Source organism: Apodemus sylvaticus, chromosome 1 (genome assembly GCF_947179515.1).
Source record: "Apodemus sylvaticus chromosome 1, mApoSyl1.1, whole genome shotgun sequence".
In the NCBI taxonomy this organism is placed as follows: Eukaryota; Metazoa; Chordata; class Mammalia; order Rodentia; family Muridae; genus Apodemus; species Apodemus sylvaticus.
In genome coordinates, this window is record NC_067472.1 from 164136022 (window position 1) to 164163868 (window position 27847).

Genomic DNA, 27847 nt, shown 5'->3' on the forward strand with positions numbered 1-27847 from the left:
TTCTGTCTAGCAACACGGGAAAACCCTAATCTGTATATTAAGAAGAGTGTAATAAACAGATAACAAAGGCAAAGGGATATTAAGATACAAAAAAATCTAATTTTTCAAAGGCATTTAATATGTAATCTTGCCTTCTTTTCCTCTGCTAAATCCTATAACAACAATAAAGGAGAAAAACAGCTCTGAGTCAAAAGAAATGAATTACATTTTCTGCCATTGGTGGGAGCATGCTGAATTTTTACAAATTCATTTTGGAAAGCTATTTCTACACAACTCACTCTCTCTCTTTCTCTCTCTCTCTCTCTCTCTCTCTCTCTCTCTCTCTCTCTCTCTCTCTCTCGCTCGCTCTTGCTCTCTGAGGATGCCTGAGATCCCAGATAAATACAGTCTCAGGTCTGCATCTCCATTGTGTTTACCTTTGTTTTCACACTTATCTAAGCAACCACAGACTGAATCATTTATTCCTAGCTCTACAATTCAAAGACAGACAGTAGAGGCCTTTTTCCCAGGAAGAGGTCAATGAATGGAACCAAGTACATTAGTCATACAGTAGATTGCTTTTCTGCTTTGAAGTACTATCTGATGCTTGTTATATAGATGGGAGGAAATGTAAATCTTCTACTGTTAAACCTGAAAGCCTAATTGGAAAATCATCACTGAGTTCCTCAAACAAGAAAGGTCTCAAAATTAAATATGTTATAGTCTGAAATGCTACTCTAAATGGAACTTGATATGCCTACACAAATTTCAGAGAGGGAAATGAAAGTAATCAAGAAATTCCAACTCTAGGAGGTGGTGAACTGGTAATAACAAGTAAAGTTGCTTGTTGCCAAGAATATAAAAACTGAGTACCGGCTTGGGCGGCGGCGGCGGCGGCGGCGGCGGTAGCAGTGGCTGCTCCAGCTGAAGGGCCATCAGCAGTGGAACCAAGGCGACACAGGGTCCAGTTAGGCCCTGCGCCCACGACCACTGACCTTCGCTGACCAGCCGGGCGGCAAGCAACTGCGGTTCTGCGGAGCCTTTCGCTGCACGGAAGCCACTTCAGAACTCGGCTGCCCGCCAGTCAGGAGAGACTCACCGCCATCTTGATCCCGGGCTCCAGAGATCGGTCAGACTGAGGTACACAAACATAATCCTAGGCCCAACACCGCAGGGGTCTGAGCCAGACGGGCGTTGGCCTGCACCCAGGCCCTGGGCTGTTCGAGTGGTCATCGGGGTGCCAACCCAGCCAGGAGTTTTTTTTTTTTGCCCCGGCCGGTGCACGCGCCGCCATTTTGCCTACAGGAGCCAGAGTGCTCGGGAGGGCAGAGACTGCTAACAAGCGTAGCCTGAGGCTAACAAAACGGGGGTCTAGGCCCCAAAAGGCACAGGACTGACCCCAAGAACTGGGCGGCTTGGTGGGCCATCTGTGTGTCAACCAGCCCAGGAGGTTATTAGCACAACAGACTCTCCCGGTGCTTTCGCGGAGCGCGGACGCGCACGCCCGCCATCCGGGTCACCTGGCGGACCCAAATAACAGACATAGCCCTAGGGGAACTTTGCTCGGACCTTGGCCTCCCAGGCGTTTGCCTGGACTCAGGGCCCAGGCGACAAGGCTAACCTAGTGTGCGCCAGCCCGGTTGGGGAAATCGGCTGCCCAGCGGAGTGAGCGGAGCACAGGGGAGGTCACAGCAACATTCACCTTCGGAGCTCCCTGGGGGTGCACACGGGTTCCACCTGGTCCACAGACACAATCTGGGGCAAGGCCTCAGGCAGAAGCCCCCAGCTCAAATCTCTCCGCTTCAGATCAGCCTGGGTGGCCGCCACATCTCCAGGTCCCTCAAGAGGCTAGTGGGGGCTTCCGGGCGGCCAGCTGGGAAAAGTCGGTGTGCTCCGATAAATCCTGCGGGCCCCAGCGGGAGCCTTCAGGTGCCTGCTTTGGGATCTGAACAGCCTGGAAAACAGCACCCTGTCTATAGGCAGTGCAGAGTGTAAGCTGTGCACCAGAGGCCAACGGGGAAGGGGCAGCTTGCACTGGTGAGTCCAGCACTGACAAGACCAAGTAACACCAGTGAGAGCTAGATGGCAAAAGGCAAACGCAGAAACGTCACTAACAGAAATCAAGGCAATATGGCAACATCTGAACCAAATTCTCCTCTACCAGCAAGTCCTGGATACCCCATCACACCAGTAAAACAAGATTTGGATTTAAAATCACTGGTCATGATGCTGGTACAGGAACACATGAAGGTCATTGAGGAGAAAATGGATCAAAAGTTAGAAGCCCTTGCAAGGGAAACACAAAAATCATTGAAAGAAATCCAGGAGAATACAAAAGCCAACAAGGAGGAAATGCAAAAAACACTTAAAGAAATACAGGAGAACTTTGCTCAACAGGCTGAGGTCATGAAAGACGAAACACAAAAATCTCTTAAAGAAATACAGGAGAACTTTGGTCAACAGGCTGAGCTCATGAAAGAGGAAACACAAAAATCTCTTAAAGAATTACAGGAAAACACAAACATGCAAGGGAAGGAGCTAAGCAAAACCATCCAGGATCTAAAATCAGAAGTAGAAACAACTAAGAAAACTCAAAGGGAGACAACTTTGGAGATAGAAAGCCTTGGGAAGAAATCAGGGGACAGAGATGCAAATATCAACAACAGAATACAAGAGATAGAAGAAAGAATCTCAGATGCTGAAGATTCCATAGAAACCATGGACTCAACAGTTAAAGAAAATGCAAAGTGCAAAAAGCTTGTAACCCAAAATATCCAGGAAATCCAGGACACAATGAGAAGACCAAACCTAAGGATTATAGGCATAGATGAGAGTGAAGATTTACAACTTAAAGGGCCAGCAAATATCTTCAATAAAATTATGGAAGAAAACTTCCCTAACCTAAAGAGAGAGATGCCCATGAATATACAAGAAGCCTACAGAACTCCAAACAGACTGGACCAGAACAGAAATACTTCCCGTCACATAATAATCAAAACACCAAATGTTCTAAACAAAGAAAGAATACTAAAGGCAGTAAGAGAAAAAGGCCAAGTAACATATAAAGGAAGACCTATCAGAATCACAGCAGACTTTTCACCTGAGACTATGAAGGCTAGAAGGTCCTGGGCAGATCTCATGCAGACTCTAAGAGAACACAAATGCCAACCAAAACTACTATATCCAGCAAAACTCTCAATCACCATAGATGGAGAAACTAAGATATTTCACGACAAAACCAAGTTCACCCAATATCTATCCACAAACCCAGCCCTAAAAAGGATAATAGGAGGACAACACCAATACAAGGAGGGAAACTCCACCCTGAAAAAAGCAAGATAGTAACCTTTCATCAAACCCAAATAAGTTAAGCAATCAAATTTAAAAAATAACGTCAAAAATGATAGGAAGTAACAATCACTATTCCTTAATATCTCTTAACATCAATGGACTCAATGCCCCAATAAAAAGACACAGACTAACTGACTGGATACGTAAACAGGACCCTACATTTTGCTGCTTACAGGAAACACACCTCAGGGTCAAAGACAAACACTACCTTAGAGTAAAAGGCTGGAAGACAATTTTACAAGCAAATGGTCTCAGGAAACAAGCTGGAGTAGCCATTTTAATATCAGATAAAATTGACTTTCAACCCAAAGTCATCAAAAGAGACTCTGAGGGACACTTCTTGCTGGTCAAAGGAAAAATACAACAAGAAGAACTCTCAATCCTGAACATCTATGCTCCAAATGCAAGGGCACCCTCTTTCATAAAAGAAACTTTATTAAAACTCAAAGCACACATTGCACCTAACACAATAATTGTTGGTGACTTCAACACTGCACTTTCCTCAATGGACCGATCAGGAAAACAGAAACTAAACAAGGACACAATGAAACTAATTGAAGCTTTGGACCAATTAGATTTAACTGATATATATAGAACATTCTATCCTAAAACAAAAGAATATACCTTTTTTTCAGCACCTCATGGTACCTTCTCCAAAATCGACCATATAATTGGTCACAAGACAGACCTCAACAAATATAAAAAGATAGAACTAATCCCATGCCTCCTATCTGATCACTATGGAATAAAAGTGGTCTTCAATAGCAACAGAAACAACAGAAAACCCACAAACACGTGGAGATTGAACAATACTCTACTCAATGACACCTTGGTCAAGGAAGAAATAAAGAAAGAAATTAAAGACTTTTTAGAACACAATGAAAATGAAAACACAACATACCCAAATCTATGGGACACAATGAAAGCAGTGCTAAGAGGAAAACTCATAGCCCTGAGTGCCTCCAAAAAGAAAATGGAGAGAGCATACATTACCAACTTAATGACACACCTGAAAGCCCTAGAACAAAAAGAAGCTATTTCACCCAGGAGGAGTAGAAGGCAGGAAATCATCAAACTCAGGGCCGAAATCAATCAAGTAGAAACAAAGAGAACCATACAAAAAATCAACAAAACTAGGAGCTGGTTCTTTGAGAAAATCAACAAGATAGATAAACCCTTAGCCAGACTGACCAAAGGGCACAGAGAAAGTATCCAAATTAACAAACTTAGAAATGAAAAGGGAGACATAACAACAGAAACTGAGGAAATCCAAAAAATCATCAGATCCTACTACAAGAGCCTGTACTCAACACAACTGGAGAATCTGGAGGAAATGGACAATTTCCTTGACAGATACCAAATACCAAAATTAAATCAGGACCAACTAGACCATCTAAACAGTCCCATAAAGCCTAAAGAAATAGAAGGAGTCATAGAAAGTCTTCCAACCAAAAAAAGCACAGGACCAGATGGTTTCAGTGCAGAATTCTACCAGACCTTCAAAGAAGAGTTAACACCAATACTCTTCAAACTATTCCACAAAATAGAAACAGAAGGAACACTACCCAATTCCTTCTACGAAGCCACAATTACGCTGATACCAAAGCCACACAAAGATCCAACAAAGAAAGAGAACTTCAGACCAATTTCCCTTATGAACATCGATGCAAAAATACTCAACAAAATTCTTGCCAACCGAATCCAAGAACACATCAAAACGATCATCCACCATGATCAAGTAGGCTTTATCCCGGGAATGCAGGGTTGGTTCAATATACGGAAATCCATCAATACAATCCACTACATAAACAAACTCAAAGAACAAAATCATATGGTCATTTCATTGGATGCTGAAAAAGCATTTGACAAAATTCAGCATCCTTTCATGCTTAAAGTCTTGGAGAGAACAGGAATTCAAGGCCCATACCTAAACATAGTAAAAGCAATATACAGCAAACCGGTAGCCAGCATCAAACTAAACGGAGAGAAACTTGAAGCAATCCCACTGAAATCAGGGACCAGACAAGGCTGCCCCCTTTCTCCTTATCTTTTCAATATTGTACTTGAGGTACTAGCTCGGGCAATTCGACAACATAAGGAGGTCAAAGGGATACAAATTGGAAAGGAGGAAGTCAAACTATCATTATTTGCAGACGACATGATCGTCTACCTAAGTGACCCAAAGAACTCCACTAGAGAGCTCCTACAGCTGATAAACAACTTCAGCAAAGTGGCAGGTTACAAAATCAACTCAAGCAAATCAGTGGCCTTCCTATACTCAAAGGATAAGCAGGCTGAGAAAGAAATTAGGGAAATGACCCCCTTCACAATAGCCACAAACAGTATAAAGTATCTTGGGGTGACTCTTACCAAACATGCGAAAGATCTGTATGGCAAGAACTTCAAGACTCTGAAGAAGGAAATGGAAGAAGACCTCAAAAAATGGGAAAACCTCCCATGCTCATGGATCGGTAGAATCAATATAGTTAAAATGGCCATTTTGCCTAAAGCACTATACAGATTCAATGCAATACCCATCAAAATCCCAACTCAATTCTTCACAGAGTTAGAAAGAGCAATTATCAAATTCATCTGGAACAACAAAAAACCCAGGATAGCTAAAACTATTCTCAGCAACAAAAGAAAATCTGGGGGAATCAGTATCCCTGACCTCAAGCAATACTACAGAGCAATAGTGTTAAAAACTGCATGGTATTGGTACAGTGACAGGCAGGAGGATCAATGGAACAGGATTGAAGATCCAGAAATGAACCCACACACCTATGGCCACTTGATCCTCGACAAAGAGGCTGAAAACATCCAATGGAAAAAAGATAGCCTTTTCAACAAATGGTGCTGGTTCAACTGGAGGTCAGCATGCAGAAGAATGCGAATTGATCCATCCTTGTCTCCTTGTACTAAGCTCAAATCCAAATGGATCAAGGACCTCCACATAAAGCCAGACACTCTGAAGCTAATAGAAAAGAAACTGGGGAAGACCCTTGAGGACATCGGTACAGGGAGAAAGTTTCTGAACAGAACACCAATAGCGTATGCTCTAAGAGCAAGAATTGACAAATGGGACCTCATAAGGTTACAGAGTTTCTGTAAGGCAAAGGACACCGTCAAGAGGACAGATCGGCAACCAACAAATTGGGAAAAGATCTTCACCAATCCTACATCAGATAGAGGGCTAATATCCAATATATATAAAGAACTCAAGAAGTTAGACTCCAGAAAACCGAACAACCCTATTAAAAAATGGGGTACAGAGTTAAACAAAGAATTCTCACCTGAAGAACTTCGGATGGCGGAGAAGCATCTTAAAAAATGCTCCACTTCATTAGTCATTAGGGAAATGCAAATCAAAACAACCCTAAGATTTCATCTTACACCAGTCAGAATGGCTAAGATTAAAAATTCAGGAGACAGCAGGTGTTGGAGAGGGTGCGGAGAAAGAGGAACACTCCTCCACTGCTGGTGGGGTTGCAAATTGGTACAACCACTCTGGAAAGCAGTCTGGCGGTTCCTCCGAAAACTGGGCACCTCACTTCCAGAAGATCCTGCTATACCACTCCTGGGCATATACCCAGAGGATTCCCCACCATGTAATAAGGATACATGCTCTACTATGTTCATAGCAGCCCTATTTATAATTGCCAGATGCTGGAAAGAACCCAGGTATCCCTCAACAGAAGAGTGGATACAAAAAATGTGGTATATCTACACAATGGAGTACTATTCAGCCATTAGAAACAATGAATTCATGAAATTCTTAGGCAAATGGATGGAGCTAGAGAACATCATACTAAGTGAGGTAACCCAGACTCAAAAGGTGAATCATGGTATGCACTCACTAATAAGTGGTTATTAACCTAGAAAACTGGAATACCCAAAACATAATCCACACATCAAATGAGATACAAGAAGAAAGCAGGAGTGGTCCCTGGTTCTGGAAAGACTCAGTGAAACAGTATTTGGCAAAACCAGAACGGGGAACTGGGAAGGGGTGGGAGGGAGGACAGGGGAAGAGAAGGGGGCTTACGGGACTTTCGGGGAGTGGGGGGGGGGGCTAGAAAAGGGGAAATCATTTGAAATGTAAATAAATTATATCAAATAAAAAAAAAGACAAAAAAAAAAAAAAAGTAAAAAAAAAAAAAAAAAAAAAAAAAACTGAGTACCACCACCAGAAAACACGTGATGGAAGGAAAGAATTGACCCCTAAAGGTGGTTATTTAACCAACCATGGGCATTGTGCCACATGCATATGTATACAAACTTAAATTAAGTAAACAACATTTTCAAGAGAAATTCCCAGTCATAGAAAAATTAATGTCTTAGAACTCAGTATCACAGAACTCCAAAAACTAAACACTAAAAATACCAACAAATGAATTTAATGTAGGAAAACACAGTTCTCTGGGAATGAAGTACAAATAGCCAATAAGTATATGAGGAAACATTCACCCTGTCAACTGATCTCAGTCTAGAATTTCCTGGCTTGAGAGTCCAAGTGATGACATGCCTAGATTAGGTTTTCCTGTGGGCGTGCCTGTGAGTGATTTTTCTTAATTTGGTTAATTAAGGTGCAAAAACCCACCCTGAATGTGGGAAGCGCCATTTTCTGTGCTGGACACTGAGCTAATTGCCAAGGAGTGAGCATGAGTACTCATTCACACATTCCCTGCTCTCTGTACCTAACTGTGGATCCAATCTGAGCTGCTACTGATTCCTTAACTTCCCAGTTAAGGATGGACTGGAACCTGGAACAAAAAGCCAAGAAAACCTCATCATCTCCTTTAAGTTGCTTTTGTCCAGGTCTCTTCTCACAGCAACAAGAGACAACATTAAGACTTTAATAATCTGAGAAATGGGCTGAGAGAATCCATCTCTCACCCCAGTCAGAATGGCAGTTCTCAAGAACACAAATAAAAGCAACCACTGCTGGAGGTGCAGACAAAAGGAGACCCTGAGTGGGAACATACGCTAGTGCACTTACTATGGAGATCAGTATGAAAGTTCCTGAGAATAGACATACTAGAGGGCCCAGCTATGCCACATCTCAGTGTTCACCAGACCAGCACACCACAGAGAGACTTGCATGTCTCTGTTCACAAAGCTAATCTGGGAATCCAACCAAGGTGCCCAACAACAGAGAAATGGATACATAAAATGTGTAGGAATATACAATGGGATTCTTTTTCAGCCATAAAGAATACTGAAAGTATGGTATTTACAGAGGAAACATGGATGCAAGTGAAGACAATCATATAAGGAAACAAAGTCAGTCTCAGAAAGGCAATGTTTTACCTACTTTTCATTACTGTGACAAAGACCTTAACCAAAAGCAACTTTAGATGGAAAGTTTTATCTCTGCTTACAGTTTACTATCGATCATGAGAGGAAGACAAGGCAAAATCAGCGGAGGTACCTGAAGGCAGGAACTAACAGATTCCATAGAGGGCTGCCCACTCACTTCCTGTCATGACTTGCTCAGTTTTCTTTTTTATACAACCCAGGACCACATCCTGAGGGGTAGCATCATGCTCTGGACTTGCTCTCCAGAAGGACTTTGACGTTTCCACTGCAACCCAGGCATGAAAACCAATATATAACATCATATAAAATATCTCTTCAAGTCCCCTCTCTTCCTGCTGCTGATGAAGGCCCTGACAGCACCCAGGAGATGCTGCTGGTATTTGTGATGTCTTGCCACTGAGGAAGCTGTGTACTTCTTTAGAGACCACTGGTGGTTCCTGGCTGACCAGTATAAACAGCAGCCAATGCTCACTGAATATGCATCATTATCCTGCACAAAAGCTCATAGGCTGATGTTGGAAATAATAATCTCTATAGATGGGGGTGGGGCAGCTAGAAAGGTCCAATGGCTTGTTCAAGACTAGGAACATGGACGACAATGACAAAAGAAGGCTTAGGCACAAGTCATTATGATTCCAAATCCTTGTCTCCATCTCTGCCCTGAGCTCTCTGATTATATTTGTGTCTAAATCACAGCTGCTGGATAATATAAACCAAGCTCCGATCACATCCAACTAACACTTGTCATACTGGGAGTATTTAATTGAAGATAAGCCCTGACTCCAAGTGACTTAATGCCATCCAATTCTCTTTGCATCTTGGAACTGTATTTAACTTCCAGTTGGCCTCACATCCTTCAATCTGCCAAAAGGATAAATGATATTTTGTTCCCACCAAGATGGTGGACCAGATGCCCTGAAGGACTTCTCTACTTGAATGAGCTAAAATCTTGTATCTAATGTATAAGTTTTTAAAAAATTATCAAAAGTCACCATAGGTGCATCTCAAAAGAAAGATACAGAAGCCAAAGCAGAGTGACAGAAGGGATCCCAAGTGACTGGCAAGTACCAGTACCAACCTGTACCCTGAAGGTGTCTGCTGAAGTTCAGAGCACTTGAGCTCTCCTCTTTGATGGCTGTTGCATGGGTGGAGGCAGATAAATAATATAGTCTAAGAGTGTGGCCCTTGAAGGAAACTCCTGTACAAAGGGAAGGCTGTGGAGGGTAAATGGAAAGGAAGTAAGCCCTATACAAAGCACAGAAAGTATAATCCTTGCACAGCACACACACACACACACACACACACACACACACACACACAGGCCTTCCTGTTCAGACTTTACTACCTGCAGGGGGGAGAAAAATTTGTCCTTGAGAAATTCTTTACAAGTTCTTCTCAGGGATTTCACTTGGCCTCCTCTGGGCTGGGAGAGCCACCCTGTGAAGTCAGACGATATAAAGAGAAGGATCCTCATCATCTTTGCAGAAGCATAGACAGTGTACCAGTTTCCAAGGAAAAGAAGCAGTTTGGAGGCAAAGAGGGAGGTAAAAAGCCTTGTTCCTGGCCAGGACTTCCTCCTCACTGGGTGGCTGCAGGCAATACATTCACTCCCTACACTGAACTTGAGAACTCAGTCATGGCTCTGTGAAGTAGCCCTTTTATATTTCTTCTTCCTTCTCCTTTCTGATTACTCCATCCTCTTGCTATCCACCATTTAACATCCACCTCTTCCCTTCTGCACAGTTTATTTTATTTCTCTTTACAAGCCTCTTTTCTCTAACCATAAAGTTTCTTAGATATGGCTGGAATATCAAGGTCTAAGAGTCTTGAGCTCTGTACATGAGTATGCCTTCCATTTTCTCTGGAAGTGCTACCTACCCATCGTGACCTTTCTGTGAAGTGTATTTATGATGACAAATTAAGCTAAGCTCTCAGATTTATTTGGAGAATTAAGGGGATAGTGAACATAAAAGATAAGCATCAGATTAAACATATAGAAACTCCTCAATAAGTTTATCTAATGAATGAGTTTCCCATTTCTTCTACATCAATGTAATTCCATAGGCCAAATTCTGTCTACTATTTATTTTTGTATAGCCTGTAATCTAAGAATGGTTCTCATACATTTTAATAGTTATATTTTAGGTTATTGGTGCTTATATTTAATAAAACAAGCATGTACACAGTATCCCAAATTTTGCCTCTTGACCTGGAAAGGTCTATCATTGGCTAGTTAAGTTTCAGTGTGTGTGTGTGTGTGTGTGTGTGTGTGTGTGTGTATCCAGCTCCAATTCTACATTACTGAAGCTTCCAAACAATGCAGTGAAAATGGATATGCTCCCTTGCAGAATTACACATCTATCTAGTTTAGAAGGAATAGACTTATAAATTCGCAAGGCACCAAGGGAGCGGGTTTGGAAGGTGAATAAAACCATTTTCAGCTTATAATTTCCCAAAATTAAATGTCTTCTGCTTCACAAATGCCCACTTTACATAATAATGCTTGAAGGTTAGAGTTCATTGTGTCTCCTAGACAGTGCACAGCTCAAAAGGGAAAAATGGCATTGCCCACAATGGGGGAGAATGGGAAAGAAAAGAGCATCGTAGGAGCTGAGAATGGAGGCCAGCCATCACCTGAAGCTGAGTGGCTTGTGTCTTGTTCTAAAAATTTGCTAGAATGCTAAAATATAATTACCAGTATTGAGATCAAGCTGCTGCAGACAATGTGACATAAAAGCCTCTGTGTGCTACCAGCTGGGATGGCGAATAATTGCCTGTGATTCAAATTTGCTCCACACTCTGAAGGTGAAAAGCTAATGACTTTGGACTCCAGCCTCGGTCTCCATCTTTCTCTTTACAAAAGCTTTCTCTCTCTTTTCCAGACAAAAGTGGATTTGGCTTGGGGCACTGGAAGACAGTGTGGTGGCTTATGTGCTTGCCCTTGCAAGTGTGAGGACCTAACTTTGTTCTCCATTGCCCAGGTGAACCCACACACCTATGGCCACTTGATCCTCGACAAAGAGGCTGAAAACATCCAAGGGAAAAAAGATAGCCTTTTCAACAAATGGTGCTGGTTCAACTGGAGGTCAGCATGTAGAAGAATGCGAATTGATCCATCCTTGTCTCCTTGTACTAAGCTCAAATCCAAATGGATCAAGGACCTCCACATAAAGCCAGACACTCTGAAGCTAATAGAAAAGAAACTGGGGAAGACCCTTGAGGACATCGGTACAGGGAGAAAGTTTCTGAACAGAACACCAATAGTGTATGCTCTAAGAGTGAGAATTGAAAAATTGGACCTCATAAAATTACAAAGTTTCTGTAAGGCAAAGGACACCATCAAGAGGACAAATCGGCAACCAACAAATTGGGAAAAGATCTTCACCAATCCTACATCAGATAGAGGGCTAATATCCAATATATATAAAGAACTCAAGAAGTTAGACTCCAGAAAACCGAACAACCCTATTAAAAAATGGGGTACAGAGTTAAACAAAGAATTCTCACCTGAAGAACTTCGGATGGCAGAGAAGCATCTTAAAAAATGCTCAACTTCATTAGTCATTAGGGAAATGCAAATCAAAACAACCCTAAGATTTCATCTTACACCAGTCAGAATGGCTAAGATTAAAAATTCAGGAGACAGCAGGTGTTGGAGAGGGTGTGGAGAAAGAGGAACACTCCTCCACTGCTGGTGGGGTTGCAAATTGGTACAACCACTCTGGAAAGCAGTCTGGCGGTTCCTCCGAAAACTGGGCACCTCACTTCCAGAAGATCCTGCTATACCACTCCTGGGCATATACCCAGAAGACTCCCCACCATGTAATAAGGATACATGTTCTACTATGTTCATAGCAGCCCTATTTATAATTGCCAGATGCTGGAAAGAACCCAGGTATCCCTCAACAGAAGAGTGGATGCAAAAAATGTGGTATATCTACACAATGGAGTACTATTCAGCCATTAGAAACAATGAATTCATGAAATTCTTAGGCAAATGGATGGAGCTAGAGAATATCATACTAAGTGAGGTAACCCAGACTCAAAAGGTGAATCATGGTATGCACTCACTAATAAGTGGATATTAACCTAGAAAACTGGAATACCCAAAACATAATCCACACATTAAATGAGGTACAAGAAGAAAGGAGGAGTGGCCCCTGGTTCTGGAAAGACTCAGTGAAACAGTATTCGGCAAAACCAGAACGGGGAAGTGGGAAGGGGTGGGTGGGAGGACAGGGGAAGAGAAGGGGGCTTACGGGACTTTTGGGGAGTGGGGGGGCTAGAAAAGGGAAATCATTTGAAATGTAAATAAATTATATCGAATAAAAAAAAAAAAAAGCTAAGTATTCTGGCCTGTTTATCACATCAGCAATGGGGATACTACAGAGACAGGAGGATTTCTGGGGCTCATTGGCCAACCAATACAATCATTAGTGAATTCTAGGTATAGTGAGAAAGTCTGTGCCATAAGCTAAGGTGGGAAATGACTTGGGGAATTAGCAATATTGACTTCTGACCTTACCACCTATACATGGGTGCACCCATCTACATGTACAGACATTCACACACATGCACACATACACACACACACAAGCTCAAAGAAGATGTCTTGGTCAAAAGTCTAGTTTGAGATAGAAAGGTTACCAGCCACAGCATGATCTATGGCTCCCAATCACATAGCCAGCTCCCCCTACATTTCCACATGCCACAGCTGAAGGCCTGCAGCCGTCAGCCACAGGTGGAAGGGGACTAATGTATCATTTTCACTGTTATTAAAATCCTTACTTTTGCAGAGTATAATGTCTCTTAGGCCCAACCTAATTCTTCCTTTGCCCTAGGCCAGAATCCATGTCCAGGACTGATCACTCTTATAACAGCATGTTCTGTTTCATTATGTTTGTTTTTGTATTTCAGTGCCCTTTTCCACAAGGCTTCAGCTTTTCATGTGGAGCCATGCTTCATGAATATATATGAAAGGCCCTAATTATTTACATCTGGAACACAGCTACTCAACATGAACATTTCTGAGGGATTGTTTTGCCTCTTTGTATCTAATAGGGTCCCAGGAATATCCCAGAGCTGTACACAGTATCTTCTGCATAAATAATCAAGTGGGTATTCGGCATGATACAACTGCAGGTATCTTGGCCCCTTCGTTTAACTCAGGATCAATCTGAAAATGAGTCCCATATTAGAAGCTTGATGTAATGTCTTGCAATGACAGAAATCTGCTCATGATAGCTGTTTTTACCCTCCTGATTATTGCCAATTATTCTTACATCCAAAATGCATTAGCTCACAAGCTGCAGAGACTCTGCCCATCTATCATCTCTCATTCTGTCTGCTTTCCTAGCCACTGGGCAAACTCTCTTTCTGCTCACAAGGAACCTACAGTGATACAGATTGCATTCTGTATCCTAGCACTTCTCAAGAAAACCACTGTGATACAGCCTAATTGTATCAAAGACCTCAATAGTCGTGTTACTACAGGCAGTCTCATTTTAAGCAAGAATAAAACATTTTGCCACAGCACTTTACACATGCCAACCTAAAAGTGTTTCCATTAAAACATATCGCTCTAAACTCCAGGTAGGACAAAGAGACGTACTATCACAGTGAATTTAGACACCTACTTTTGCAGTCATCTTGGCCAAAAGCTCTTGCAAATCCATTATTCCTTGAACCAGGCTCAGGAAATCACTGCATGTTGGGCAAGCTGAAAAAAGAAAACAGAAGGCATGTGTTAATCTTGTGCTCACATGAGAGAAATTTGAAAACAGCATTACTTAACTATACAAGGGGTTTTGCTTTCTTGAGAATAAAATTTGAGGGAAATGACAGAGGATTTCTGTTCCTGACACTGTTTCCCTCATTTTTATTAATAATTAAAAATAGGAAAAAAAGGAGACCATTAACTAAAAAGAACATAATATTCGTAAACAAAATCATCATATGAAATTGAAATTTTCCAAGAAGTAATTCATACCCAGGTCAAAAATTTAAAAAATAATTTTGTGAGACATATTACATTAAATATATATTTATGTAATTATGCTGAAGATATACTTTGCTATAACATACAGAATCCATTGTCTAAACCTTTCTTTCCCTTAAATTGTAATTTCCAAAGTAAGAAAATCTTGTTTCAAGCTTGAAAGACCCAGTAATATCGACGTCAGATATTTTACTGTCTCCAAAGTCAATCTTACATAATTTATTCGTTTCCCTACAGATGTTTTTGTCTGACACTAGGAACAACTCACATAATATTTAATACAGAAATGCCTACATGCTACTTACTGCGATTTAGGTTGGGACACTGTGTGATGAAGCCATTCGGCATGAAGATGATCTTGCCGTCTTGGATGATTCCCTACCAAAGAAGAGATAAATAGCAATCAAGTTGGGTCCTGTGCAGCCCCACATCCAGAGGATACTTAGCAAGACTGGTTCACTCAGGAGTCCTGTCAGCCCGGGTTAGCACCAGCCCAAATCAGCCCCATCTAGAAATCCTTTATACATTCATCTTGGGAAGGTCACAGTTAATTCTCTCTGGTAGATACCAGCAAGAACAGTAGCAAGGGTGCATCAGGAGGTATCTGCATTCCTAAACTATCAAATTTAAAGGATGCTATGAAATACAAATGCTCTTTTATGCCCTAATCATCCTGGAACATTGAGTAATGCTGTTTACAAGGCTTGCTTTTGAAAAGAGGGGAATAAATATAATAAAGATTTCTCATGTTTGCCTATGTCTGTGTAGAATGTATGTACATCTGTGTATGACATCTGCATGAGTGTGGGTACAAATGTGAGAGTGCACATGCATGTACATGTGTCCACATAAATGCAGAGGTAAGGCCTTGATGTTAGGTGTCTTCTACAATCTATATATACTGAGGCAGGGTCTCTCAATTGAACTCAGAACCTTCTGAATACTCTAGCTAGCCACCTGGCTCTAAGGATCACATCTCTACCTTATAGATGCTAGAATAACAAGTATGTTTCCACATTCTCCCAGAATTTACTAGCTACTGGTGCCAAACTCTAGTTCTTAGGTATAGTAAGTGTTTTTACTACTGAGCAGTATTCCCAATCCCAATAAAGGCTTCTATGGATTCATTTAGTTAAGGAATAAAATTAGGCATCAAAGAAAAATTAAGCAACAATTTTCTCTCCTTGGCTAACTGAACAACACTGAGTCTTTGCTGGCATCTTAAAACCTAATCAACAGCTCTGAAAATAAAGGCTACTTTAACACTACAGTTCTTTCTGGAAGAAAAGACCACGTTTAAAACAGTCATTGGAGACTGATCTCTCAACAAAAACATTGGTTTGGCTTTGGGATTTTTCAAGTTAAATTTAAGATTCTGTTTTTAGATGTTTCTCTTTTTTTTTTCTTTAGATCTAATGGAAGAGATAGAAGAGAACAGATGGTAGACATGGACTCTGGTTTAGAATATTGAGCTTCATCTATAAATAAAATATAGGCTTAAGATAGTGGGTAAGTCTTTGGAGAGGCTAACACTTAACATTTACATGCATGCTTTCTAAAGAAGGAAATCGGCACATGTTGCTCTTCTTATTTCAAGATAAACTTAATTAGAAATATTAATATAAATATCAGGGCTCATCAACAGCCAAACTATACACATTTCTTAACCTCATTTTCTTTGACCAAAGAGCAGTGTTGATGTTCACAAGGGGAGATGGCTTCACCATAGGAGAGGAATCTGCCACCACTTCCCACTATTAATTCATAACCTCATGCAGTGATTAATACAACCTGAATCAGCTTCTCTTGGGTACAAACATGCTCCATCTTTTAGAGGCAAACAATTGCTTCAAGAGGCAAGGCAAACTTCAAACACTTTGGAACTTCAAAAGAAAAGAAAAATCTATGCTTACAAGCCTAGTTCTAGAGCTTGACTCGGGCATACTGTGTGAACCGCACAAGAATGGAGCAAGATTTTCTCTGAGCATCAATTGGAGGGCAATGCTGGATCCAAAAGCCAACATCCCTCTAACACAGGATGTGGGTCAATTTAACAGACATCTAAAGCTATGCTGTCACCCACATGACTGCTCATTTTTTAATTGCCTTTCCATCTACATATGCTTATATAGTCAAAACTATAGATTTCCACTAAAAAAGACTCCTGTAGAAAATTAAATGTCATGCTATAAAATACCTTTCTGTAAGAAACCTGAATGGGAATCAGTGGGAGAGGTAGAAAGAGTCTAAGTGGAGGATGGGACAACAGAGGATAATGGGAAGAAAACAAAAAGGCAACTGTGTGCAGAACCTCTGTGTGTGAGAAAAATATAATGGCAGAAAAGGGACACATTTGTGCAGAGGACAAAAACTATGGTGAAAAGGGAGGGTAGAGATACAATAGAGAGAGATAGGCTTAAACATGGACAAAACAAGATATGTAGGTAAAAAATACCACAAAGAGATCATTATTGTGTATGTTTACTAAAAGCTGTAGAATACTGCATATAATAGAAACACAATTTAATTTAAAATGTAAATCAGAAATATAATATTAAATTTTATTTTATTAAAAGAAAATATTGCCTTCGGTTTCCATCTGTGCCCAGATCTTGTGCCACAGCACTCCATACTCAAATACCGCTGGGAGAAAGCTAGTCTCACACGAGTGTGGACAAGACTGTGAGTACATTGAAGACCACCACTTCTGTTCAAATTCCTGGCCCAAGACAGACTGCCCCCCTTCAGGACACAGGAATCAAGGAACAGCAAGGAACAGGATCCTTCCAGTTTCCATCAGCACCTCAGAGCTGCTGTCACTGTGCCACAGCTCTCCATACCCAAATTCCTCCAGGAAAGACCTAGTCTCCCAGGAGACACACAGACTTGCAGGAAGGAAAAGCCACAGTCAGAGACAGCAAGACCAGCTAACACCAGAGATAACCAGACGGTGATAGGCAAGGACAAGAACATAAGCAACAGAAACCAAGGCTACTTGGCATCTTCAGAATCCAGTTCTCCCATGACAGCGAGCCCTGGATACCCCAACACACCAGAAAAGCAAGATTCTGATTTAAAATCACATCTCATGATAATGATAGAGAACTTTAAGAAGGACATAAAAAAAAACCCCTTGAAGAAATATAGGGGAACACAGGTAAACAGCTAGAAGTCCTTAAAGAGATAACGCAAAAATCCCTTAAAAGAATTACAGGAAAACACAACCAAACAAGTGAAAGAAGTGAACAAAACCATGCAGGATCTAAAATGGAACTAGAAACAATAAAGAAATCACAAAGGGAGACAACACTGGAGACAGAAAACCTAGGAAAGAGATCAGGAGTCATAGATGCAAGCATCACCAACAGAATATAAGAGATAGAAGAGAGACTCTCAGGTGCAGAAGATACCATAGAAAACATTGACACAACAGTCAAAGAAAAATGCAAAATGCAAAAAGCTCCTAACCCAAAACATTCAGGAAATTCAGGACACAATGAGAAGACCAAACCTAAGGATAATAGGTATAGAAGAGAGTGAAGGTTCCCAACTCAACAGGCCAGTAAATATCTTCAACAAAATTATAGAAGAAAACTTCCCTAACCTAAAGAAAGTGATGCCCATAAACATATAAGAAGCCTACAGGACTCCAAATAGATTGGACCAGAAAAGAAATTCTTCCTGTCACATAATAGTCAAAATACCAAATGCAGAAAATATCTATGTAATCAGATAGATTTAGAATAACCAACCACCCTATTTTGCCCGAGATGTAGAGGTTTTCTGTAACAAGAGTTATCTTATTGCTAATACAAAGACACTCCCAGCCAAAGCAAGAGTGCTGGCCAACCTTGGTGATCCTGAAGTGTGAAGAACACACACATGTGCCAGAAGAGGCCCAGGCCCTTTTCCTGTCAGAAGAGGTTGTATCATGCATGGGAAGGGTTTTCAGAAATGTGTTTTATATAAATTAGCTTTCCCTCACAAAATAAAAACCTAAGGTGAATTGGCCTAATCAACAACCCAGGGCATGCTAGCTTTCTTTGGCCTTCGTTGAAGTAACCTTACACATTTCAGATAAAAGATAAGTTATTCCTAACCTTCCTTGATTCTGTTTTTCTACTTTTTATCTCTGGCATGAGTGTGTGTGTGTGTGTGTGTGTCTGTGTGTGTGTGTGTCTGTGTGTCTGTGTGCCCTTGCACTCATATACACACATTTGTGTCACAGATCATTAGGTGAAGGTCAATGATGTTGACTCGGACAAAACCTGAAATAAGTACTGACAGCTTTCCAATGCTCATTAATAAAACCCAAAGCACTTGGGTTTTTTTTTTTTTTCTGAGAAAAAGTCATAGGGGTCAGCCCACACGTGGGCATGAAAACTTGTTCTTGCCACATAAATCAAGAAGTTAACTTGATGCAGAATGGTTACAAATCAATGCAGGGTTGAAAGAAAGCAGGAGTCAGGACAGCAATACCAACTACAACTCACAGAAGGGTGCATGTATGCTTGTTTATGTGCCCCGTAAAGATGTAGATGTGAATGTGCATGTGTCCCACATATGTGCATGTGAACCACAGAAGTGTGTGTGTGTGGCGTTCACGTGTGTGCGCACGCGTGTATGTGTAACTGACAGAAAAATGGATAGACATATACATGTGCCCCACAAAAGTGTGGCTATAACTATTCGTGACACCCGAAGAATTGTAGGTATATTATATATGTAACTGACAGAAATCGGAGCAGGAATGTGCACACTTGGGATCCAAGGACTGCCAGCATCTCACCTCCTCCCCAAAATAAAGAAAGGATCAGAACTTCTTGCATTGATTCACCATGTTGATCATACAATACCTAGATATTGGTGACATAGAACTAGACTATCTGAGTTTGCTTTTTGTTGCTGTGAGAAAGCATTCTGACCAAAAACTTAAGGGGGGAAAGGGTTTATTTGCCTTAAATGTCCATCATTAAGGGAAGTCAAAGCAGGAAATGAGAGGAAAGCTGCTTCCCTGACTTGCTCAGCCTGCTTTCTCATATAACCCAGGGATTTCTCATATATACCTAGGAATTGTACTGCCTACTGTGGGCTGGACCCTGCTACATTGATTAAGAAAAAACATCTCACAGACATGCTCCACAGCACAATCTGATGTAATCAACTCTTTGATTGAGATTGCATTCCTTATTAACTTTATACAAAAACATACCACCACGAAACTACAACCTTTCTTTCTTGTGTGTCCTAAAGTTTTCCTGTTACTATCACAGTAGAAAATGAAGTCCAACTTCAAAAGTTCCACAGTCTTTAAAATATTCATCAGGTTAAAAGTTCAATGATTCTTTTTAAAGACCAAAGACTCTTACTTTTACAATAAAAATTAAGTTGAATACTTTTTTCAAAAATGGAATGGCTGGGGCATAAAAAAAACAAGCAATCTTAAGCAAAACCAAAGTCCAGCAGTGTAGCTCCAAATTCTATAGCTCAAAGTCTGACATCTGAAACTCACTCATAATCTTCTGGCCTCCAAGGGGCCTTGGAAATTCAAACTCTGCTGTCCTGCCACAGCATATACGACTTGTCTCATAGGCTAACTCCATTCCACAGCTATACTGTCCTTGGTGATTGTCCCATGGTCTCATCATCAGCAATATGCTAGGGTCTCCACTGTGGGTAAAGCTGTGTCTTCACCAATTGCCTTTCCTGTCCTCTCATAGTGAAAAGTCTCAACTTCTCTCCATGATCCCTCCAGTCTTTGGTCTGCATGCCAACTGAGGCTGCACCTTCACAATCTTTCTTCCAGGAGATTCCCACACTGCCACAGAGTACCTGGGTTCCACTCTACTCCATGACCCCTTCAATCCTGCAGTTTTCAAGTCACCAAAATCACCAACTTTAGCTGTCAGTTAGAGATACAGCCTTGTCCTCCTCTTGACTATACCTTTGGTGTACTGACCTTTAGGAAATACTAAAGAATTATCAGAAGATTCCTACTCAATAATGCTTATCTCTCGATAATCACATCTGATTTTTCAGCCCCAGTTAACCATCATTTATTGTCCCAATAAGCAAAGGTTTCATTTCCATGGGTTCCTTTTTTTCTTACAAAATTTATTATTGTGATTACAATTTATAAACATCCATTTTAAGCATATATTACTTAAAATATAATTACATCATTTCCCCCTTTGCTAATGTCAAAGTGAGGAGAATGACCACAGACCAATTAATTAAAGTGCTTTTTTTTCATGTACATGGGCTCCTGGGCTGCTTTCCCCCAAGATGGGGATCAAGAAGTCAGCATTGGATGTGAGGAAGAGAAGGATTTTGTAGCTCGGGGGTACAAGGTTCCCAAATGGATGATTTGGCATGCAAAATAGTCAGGATTGCTGGAGCAGAACATAACTTTAACAAGTTAGACATAGCCGGGCAGTGGTGGCACATGCCTTTAATCCCAGCACTTGGGAGGCAAAAGCAGGAGGATTTCTGAGTTCGAGGCCAGTCTGGTCTACAGAGTAAGTTCCAGGGCAGCCAGGGCTACACAGAGAAACCCTGTTTCTAACAAAGAAACAAACAAAACCCAAACAAGTAGTCATAATGACCTCTTGAAACAAAGTCATGATTGCAAGGTGGTCATAACAAAGTAGTCATAACAACAGGTAGTCAAGCAAGCAACCATTTGAAACAAAGGTAGGGTTGCCAGATGGTTATTATAACTTTTTGAAATAAAGACACTGTTGTCATTTCCTGGACCATGCAATACAGAACTATTTATAGTTAAGGTTACAAGCTGAGCATAGCCCAGTTCTTGAGAAACAGGGGTTTAATAAAAAAAAAAAAAAGTAATTCTAGTTTGTCTTTATTATAAAATGGCTTTTAAGACTAAAATGGAAGTAGGCTGGTTCATCATCTTCCCTTTCCTCCCTCCAACCTCTTCTGTGCACATTTCTTGTCTCCTTCTCAAACAGATGATCTCTTCTTATTAATTCAAACTTAATAGTCAATCAGTCCCTATAGAGTCTGTGAGGGTCTCTCAAACATCCGTCTGAAGTTTCATAAGCCAGGACTCCATTGCCTACATTTATTTCAGCATTCTTATCTATCAAGCTTCCATAAACAGCCTATGAATACTCAATACATTTTCTAGCCCAAAGCTTAAAATCCTTCAACAATCCTCCCTAAAACCAATACAATCAGGCCCAATACAGAAGTCTATTCTCTGGTACCAATTTATGTCCTAGCATGCTTTCTGTTGCAATGATAAAACACAGATCACAAAGAATGGGGCAGGGGAGAAGGTTTATTTGACTTATATTTACAGTCTATCTTCAAGGAAAGCCAAGGCAGGAACTCAAGGCAGCAACTGAAACAACAACGACCACAGAGAAATACTGTTTTCCTGGCTTGCTCAGCTGCTTTTCTTGTACAGTCCAGGTCTACCTGCCTAGGCACAGTACCGCCCACAGTGGGCTGAACTCTGCCATCAGTTATTAAGAAAATGTCTCACAGACATGCTCACAGGTCAATCAGATGGAGGCAATTCCTCAACTGAAATTCCCTCTTCCCAGGTGACTCTATTGTGTCAAGTTGACAAAAGCTACCCAGCACAATGGCAGGATAAGCATTTGCCACTGTGTTAAAAAGAAAGCAATTTCATGAATTCATTGTTTCTAATGGCTGAATAGTACTCCATTGTGTATATATACCACATTTTTTGCATCCACTCTTCTGTTGAGGGATACCTGGGTTCTTTCCAACTTCTGGCAATTATAAATAGGGCTGCTATGAACATAGTGGAACATGTATCCTTATTACATGCTGGGGAATCTTTTGGGTATATGCCCAGGAGTGGTATAGCAGGATCTTCTGGAAGTGAGGTGCCCAGTTTTTGGAGGAACCGCCAGACTGATTTCCAGAGTGGTTGTACCAATTTGCAACCCCACCAGCAGTGGAGGAGTGTTCCTCTTTCTCCATACCCTCTCCAACACCTGCTGTCTCCTGAATTTTTCATCTTAGCCATTCTGACTGGTATAAGGTGAAATCTCAGGGTTGTTTTGATTTGCATTTCCCTAATGACTAATGAAGTTGAGCATTTTTTTAAGGTGTTTCTCTGCCATCCGAAGTTCTTCAGGTGAGAATTCTTTGTTTAACTCTGTACCCCAATGAATTCATGAAATTCTTAGGCAAATGGATGGAGCTGGAGAATATCATACTAAGTGACGTAACCCAGACTCAAAAGATGAATCATGGTATGCACTCACTAATAGGTGGATATTAACCTAGAAAACTGGAATACCCAAAACATAATCCACACATCAAATGAGGTACAAGAAGAAAAGAGGAGTGGCCCCTTGTTCTGAAAAGACTCAGTGAAGCAGTATAGAGCAAAATCAGAACAGGGAAGTGGGAAGGGTTGGGTGGGAAAACAGGGGGAGGGAAGGGGACTGATGGGACTTTTGGGGAGTGGGGGTCCAGAAAAGGGGAAATCATTTGAAATGTAAATAAATATATCAATAAATTAAAAAAAAGAATAATCTCAAAAAATAAAAGCTCCCAGGAACTGAATCACCAACCAAAGAGTACACATGGAGGGACCCATATGTAGCAGAGGATGGCCTTGATGGCCATCAAAAATGAGGAGAGGCTATTGGTCCTGAGAAGGCTTGATGCCCCAGTACAGGAGAAGGACAGGGAAACAGGAGTGGGTGGATTGGTGAGCAGGGAGAGGGGAGATGGGTTAGGGGGTTTTCAGATGGGAAACCAGGAAAGTGGATAACATTTGAATGTAAATAAAGAAAATATCTAATAAAAACAAAAACAAACAAAAAACCTGGAAAAAAAAGAAAGCAATTAAATTAAAATTAGAATTTTAAACCATTAAGTTTTACAAACATAAAAGTAAGCTTTAAAAAAATAAAATCTCCCTTACCCTTATTTCTCCACACAAAACTTTACCTGGGAGGATTTCCATGGACAAAAAGGATCCTTCCAGTACTGCAACTTCTCTCAAAGAGATAAGAGGTAAAAGACAGGATTCTCTTCATCCCTCCTCACTCATCTTTAAATGCATCCATACTCCTCTGAAATTGCAGTGTCTATGTCTATGTCTAATACAGCACATGGGCCTATGTGCAGCATTCTAGCTCTGTATTAGCTGGCCTCGGTGGCCCCATTCCCTATGCTTTATTTCCCATCATTTACCCTGGCAGACTTTCTCAACTTTCAACTTCCTCAATCCTGAAATACCATGAGTATTTTCTAAACATTCTCAGCCGTGAACCAACCCTGCAAGACTCTACTAGAGTGGAGTTGGGACAGACCCAGGGATCTGCATTTCTATAAAGCTGCTCCCAATGAGTCTGAGGAAAAAATCAGAAGACCAAGCCTAGAACAGCTTGATCTGCAGTCAGTCATTTTCTTTCAGAACAGGAAGGTTTATTTGCTAAACGTTCAGTGTTGACTGTGGTGTCTGACACCTACCTACATATGAGCAGTTCACTGACTTGCTACTGAATGGAAATGGGTGGGATTGCTAGATACATAAACTGAGGTCAAAATCAAGGCAATGCAAATCCCAGTATTCTCTGTTCTTCCTGTGTCTTACAGTGTCCATTGTCATCATAGCAAACAGTGTAATAACACCAAATTCCTAGTCTTTAGGTTGCACAATATCAGATGGTAATTTTTTTCTGAAAGGTTTGGATACACAACATTCCATTTTAACTTAAAAACACATTATCAGTATTTTCAAGACCCTGGAAAGCAGACAGCCAGGAACAGGAATGTTTTGGGGGAAACTTCCGCAGTAGTTGTGTTACTTCCGCAGTGGTTGTGTTACTTCCACAGTGGCTGTGTGTGATCTGGGGGGCAAATAACCTGCTCATTTCACCTGTAAGAAATTGAAGACTATGATAATTTTATTAGCTTTCCTACCTGGCCCCTACATTCTAAACCAACCAACCAGTACAGGTCTTCTAAAGAACACCTGGGGTGCCACAGGATGCCAGAGCTTAACCTGCATAACCTAGGGGAGCCCCAGAGTTGCATGGCCACAGGAGACACTGCAGCCAAGAGCTCCTCTTACTGACATGATGACAGCTTATCTTCATTGCCCAGTGTCTATTGAATCATTTGCATTTATTGCCAAGCATTTGCTGAAGCAAATTTAAACACTGAGAAGAGGAGCTTCTTCTAGGTAGTCTGATTTTACCCACAGGCCACCACCACATTCCCAATGATAACTAGCTCTTTGTCAGCAGAGCTAAACTCAGCAGAGCAGAGTTGGGGGATCTGAAACCTGAGTGAATTCCTATGGTGCAGAGCCCATGACAAGAAGTGCTTGTAAGGATGGAAGGCATACTGTTCTCTTCCTTCCCACCTGTTGCCAACTCTACCTCCTGCAGACAGCTTGCCATGAAACTAAAAAATAAATCCCCACCAATCAATGATACATTTGGGTTGTTTATGTTTGCAAAACTAATTCCCATTATTTCCAACATTTTTTGTCATGCAGTAAGAAAAATAGAAAGGTATAATAAAAAAATCGGGAAAGGATGCTATTAAGATCCTCTTACATATGGGATAACTGAGATTAGCAAACCCTCCCAGACACTCAGCATTCTCAAACACAAATGAAAGATGCTTTAAGGCCAAACAAATGCTAATTCATTTTTAACGCTCTTATTTCCCTGCAGATCTCTGTTTACATTGAAGAAACTGGTTCTGGGGTTTTTTTGTATGCTAAAAACACTGAAACAAATTGCTTTGAAAGGCAAAGGAAGAGCAGAGCGGGTGGGAGCATTTCCTGGCAGGCATGTAAATATATGGATGAAGATGTGTTTTGTTTACAAACTGGCAGAGACCCAAGCTTTTACAACAGGATCGTGGAAAGTAAGAGACAGAGAGCAGCATTTTCAAGATGCAACCCATTGCCTATCTCTGCCCTGAAGACAGCGAATACAATATCCGAGCTTGCATAAAAGCCAAGAAAGACACTTGTCGACTTCCATTATGATCCATAAAAAATTGTCAGCTCATTAGCATATCATTAGCTGCCCTGCTGTTCCTGGAGTCTTAACGCAGAGAAATATTAATCTATAAATGTATACACTTTCCAGTGCTGCGATTCCAGCTTTCCACATGAAAGGGAAATAGGAATTAAGAATGGGAGGAATCCAATACAGCTTCTTTTGCTTTGTGCCTATAAACATATGTCTGCCATCTGCGGGATTATGGGAAGCAGCTGAGGTGAGAAAAACAGCAGCTGCCAGATTAAGGGAAGAAGTTGTAATCAATCTTCCTGTGCAGTGACAGCTCAGCTGCTGAAGGAGAGAGAGATGACCAGGAGAGAGAAGGCACTCGGGGCTCTGGATGTCCTTGGTAGAGTGCTTGTCTAGCAAGCATGAAGCCCTGGGTGAAATCCCGAACACCACATAACAAAGCTTGTTAACATAACAAAGTAGGTCTGTAATTACCAAATTTGGGGTTACAGGTGGGAGGATCAGAAGTTCAATGTCATCCAGCCTAGAATACATGAGATCCTTGATGGGATTTAAACAGAAGAAAAGAAGAAAAGACTTTGAGGAGAGAAAGAAACCAACCTTGCACCTGTGCAGGTGGGAATCCTCTGGGGGACATATGCTATTTAGGAGCTGTGAGAACACTCAATTCCTCATCTAGCTCTTTACCATCACTCCCCTTAGATTTTTTTTTTTTTTTTTTTTTTTTTTTGAGATGATGTGGCCCAGGATGGCCTCAGGTTCCCTATAGGAAAATGAACATGACCTTGAATTTCTGATCCTCCTGAGTTGGAATTATAAGTGTGAGCCACTAATCCAGGCATTTGCAGAACTTAAACGGACATCCCTGTGCACACGAGGCAAGAACCCTACCTACAAGCTATGTTCCTGGTCCCTGAAGCCACATCTCAAACTCACTGCAGCTCACCTAGGCTTAGTCATTATTTTCAATACACTGAAATAAGAGCACGAAAAGCCAAAATGCATGACAGAGAAACCGAGTGGGTAGCCAACCATTCCGGTAATGAAAATCTGTGACAATCATGTCTCTCTCCCTACTGAATAACTAGTTCCTCGGAAAGCTATTGCTCTAAAGTAAGGAAATCCCCAGGGGTGTCTGTGTTTCCCAGGGGACTCATCAGTGGTGCAGAGGCTTATGTGACCCTCAGCAAGCCCATGCCTCCAGCCAGTGCTCCTTGGTCTGCATGGGCATCATCACACTGTATTCAAGGTTGCACCAGGGTTTGACACGTGAGACACTTTTGCTTTCTCCTTTGCCTAGGAAGTGACACATTCATATTTTATAATAGAGAATAATGTTATTTTAGCCTGAAACACATTGTAGGCATTTAACTCCAGAGCAATAAAGCAGGGGTGTGTGTGTGTCTCTCTTAGGCCCAGGAGGCAGCATCCCAAGGATGAATGTGCAAAGCTCTAAGATGTGCTGACTCTCAAGACGTGGCTGCCTCCTCTTCAGGCAGAGCTCTGCAGCACTGAATTAATCAAGAGGTAATTTCTATAATGAGACACTGACATAGTGCCTGTACCCAAGTCATCATACCTCACCAACGGACGGCCAGGAGCATGATGTGGTGCCCAGAATTCTAAAGAGATTAGATTTGTGGTCCCTGTAAGCAACCCCATGAATAACTATTCCTACAACAGCTGGAAGGCAAAGAGAACTATCCTGTTCCCCAGAAGAATGGGCTATAAGGAGCAATAAGCCCCGTCTCTCTCTTTCCCCAAGAAACCGCTGTTCTTCCCCCCTCCTTGAAATCAAGAATAAAATCAGATGAGCTATCTCTCTGATCAAGAATGAAGTAGATGTGCTGTTCCTCACCCCCCCCCATGAAGCCTGTAAAACCTACCTGTTGGATGAATGGTCAGACTGAAGGGAAAACAAACTTTAGGCTTAAATCTTATTTCCATCACTGTGTGGGATTGGCAGATCACTTAATCTCCAGTCCCGTTGACTTACTTGTACAATGGAAATAATAATCACCACCTTATTAGGATGCTCGAAACGTGAGGTATAATTAGCTTAGGCAATGATGGAGAGCAGAAGTCTGGAGCCTCAAAAGCAGTAAGTCACTATCTCTCTCATCCACATCCCACAAAAACCTATATCTGCAGCAAAACATTCCAGGCTCAGAATTCTTCACATCCTGCCCACGTCCTC

At 41.3% G+C, this 27847-nt stretch overlaps 1 protein-coding gene across 1 annotated transcript in view; it reads right to left on the bottom strand.

Annotated features, from left to right (window-relative positions):
* Nell1 (neural EGFL like 1) overlaps positions 1–27847 on the bottom strand; it is a 937387-nt gene that overhangs the window by 683617 nt on the left and 225923 nt on the right. The window contains exons 6-7 of the mRNA XM_052161842.1: positions 14953–15025; positions 14286–14368 (exon numbers count right to left, since the gene is read on the bottom strand). Of these exons, the coding sequence (XP_052017802.1) occupies positions 14286–14368; positions 14953–15025 (156 nt within the window). The remainder of the gene's footprint in view (positions 1–14285; positions 14369–14952; positions 15026–27847) is intronic.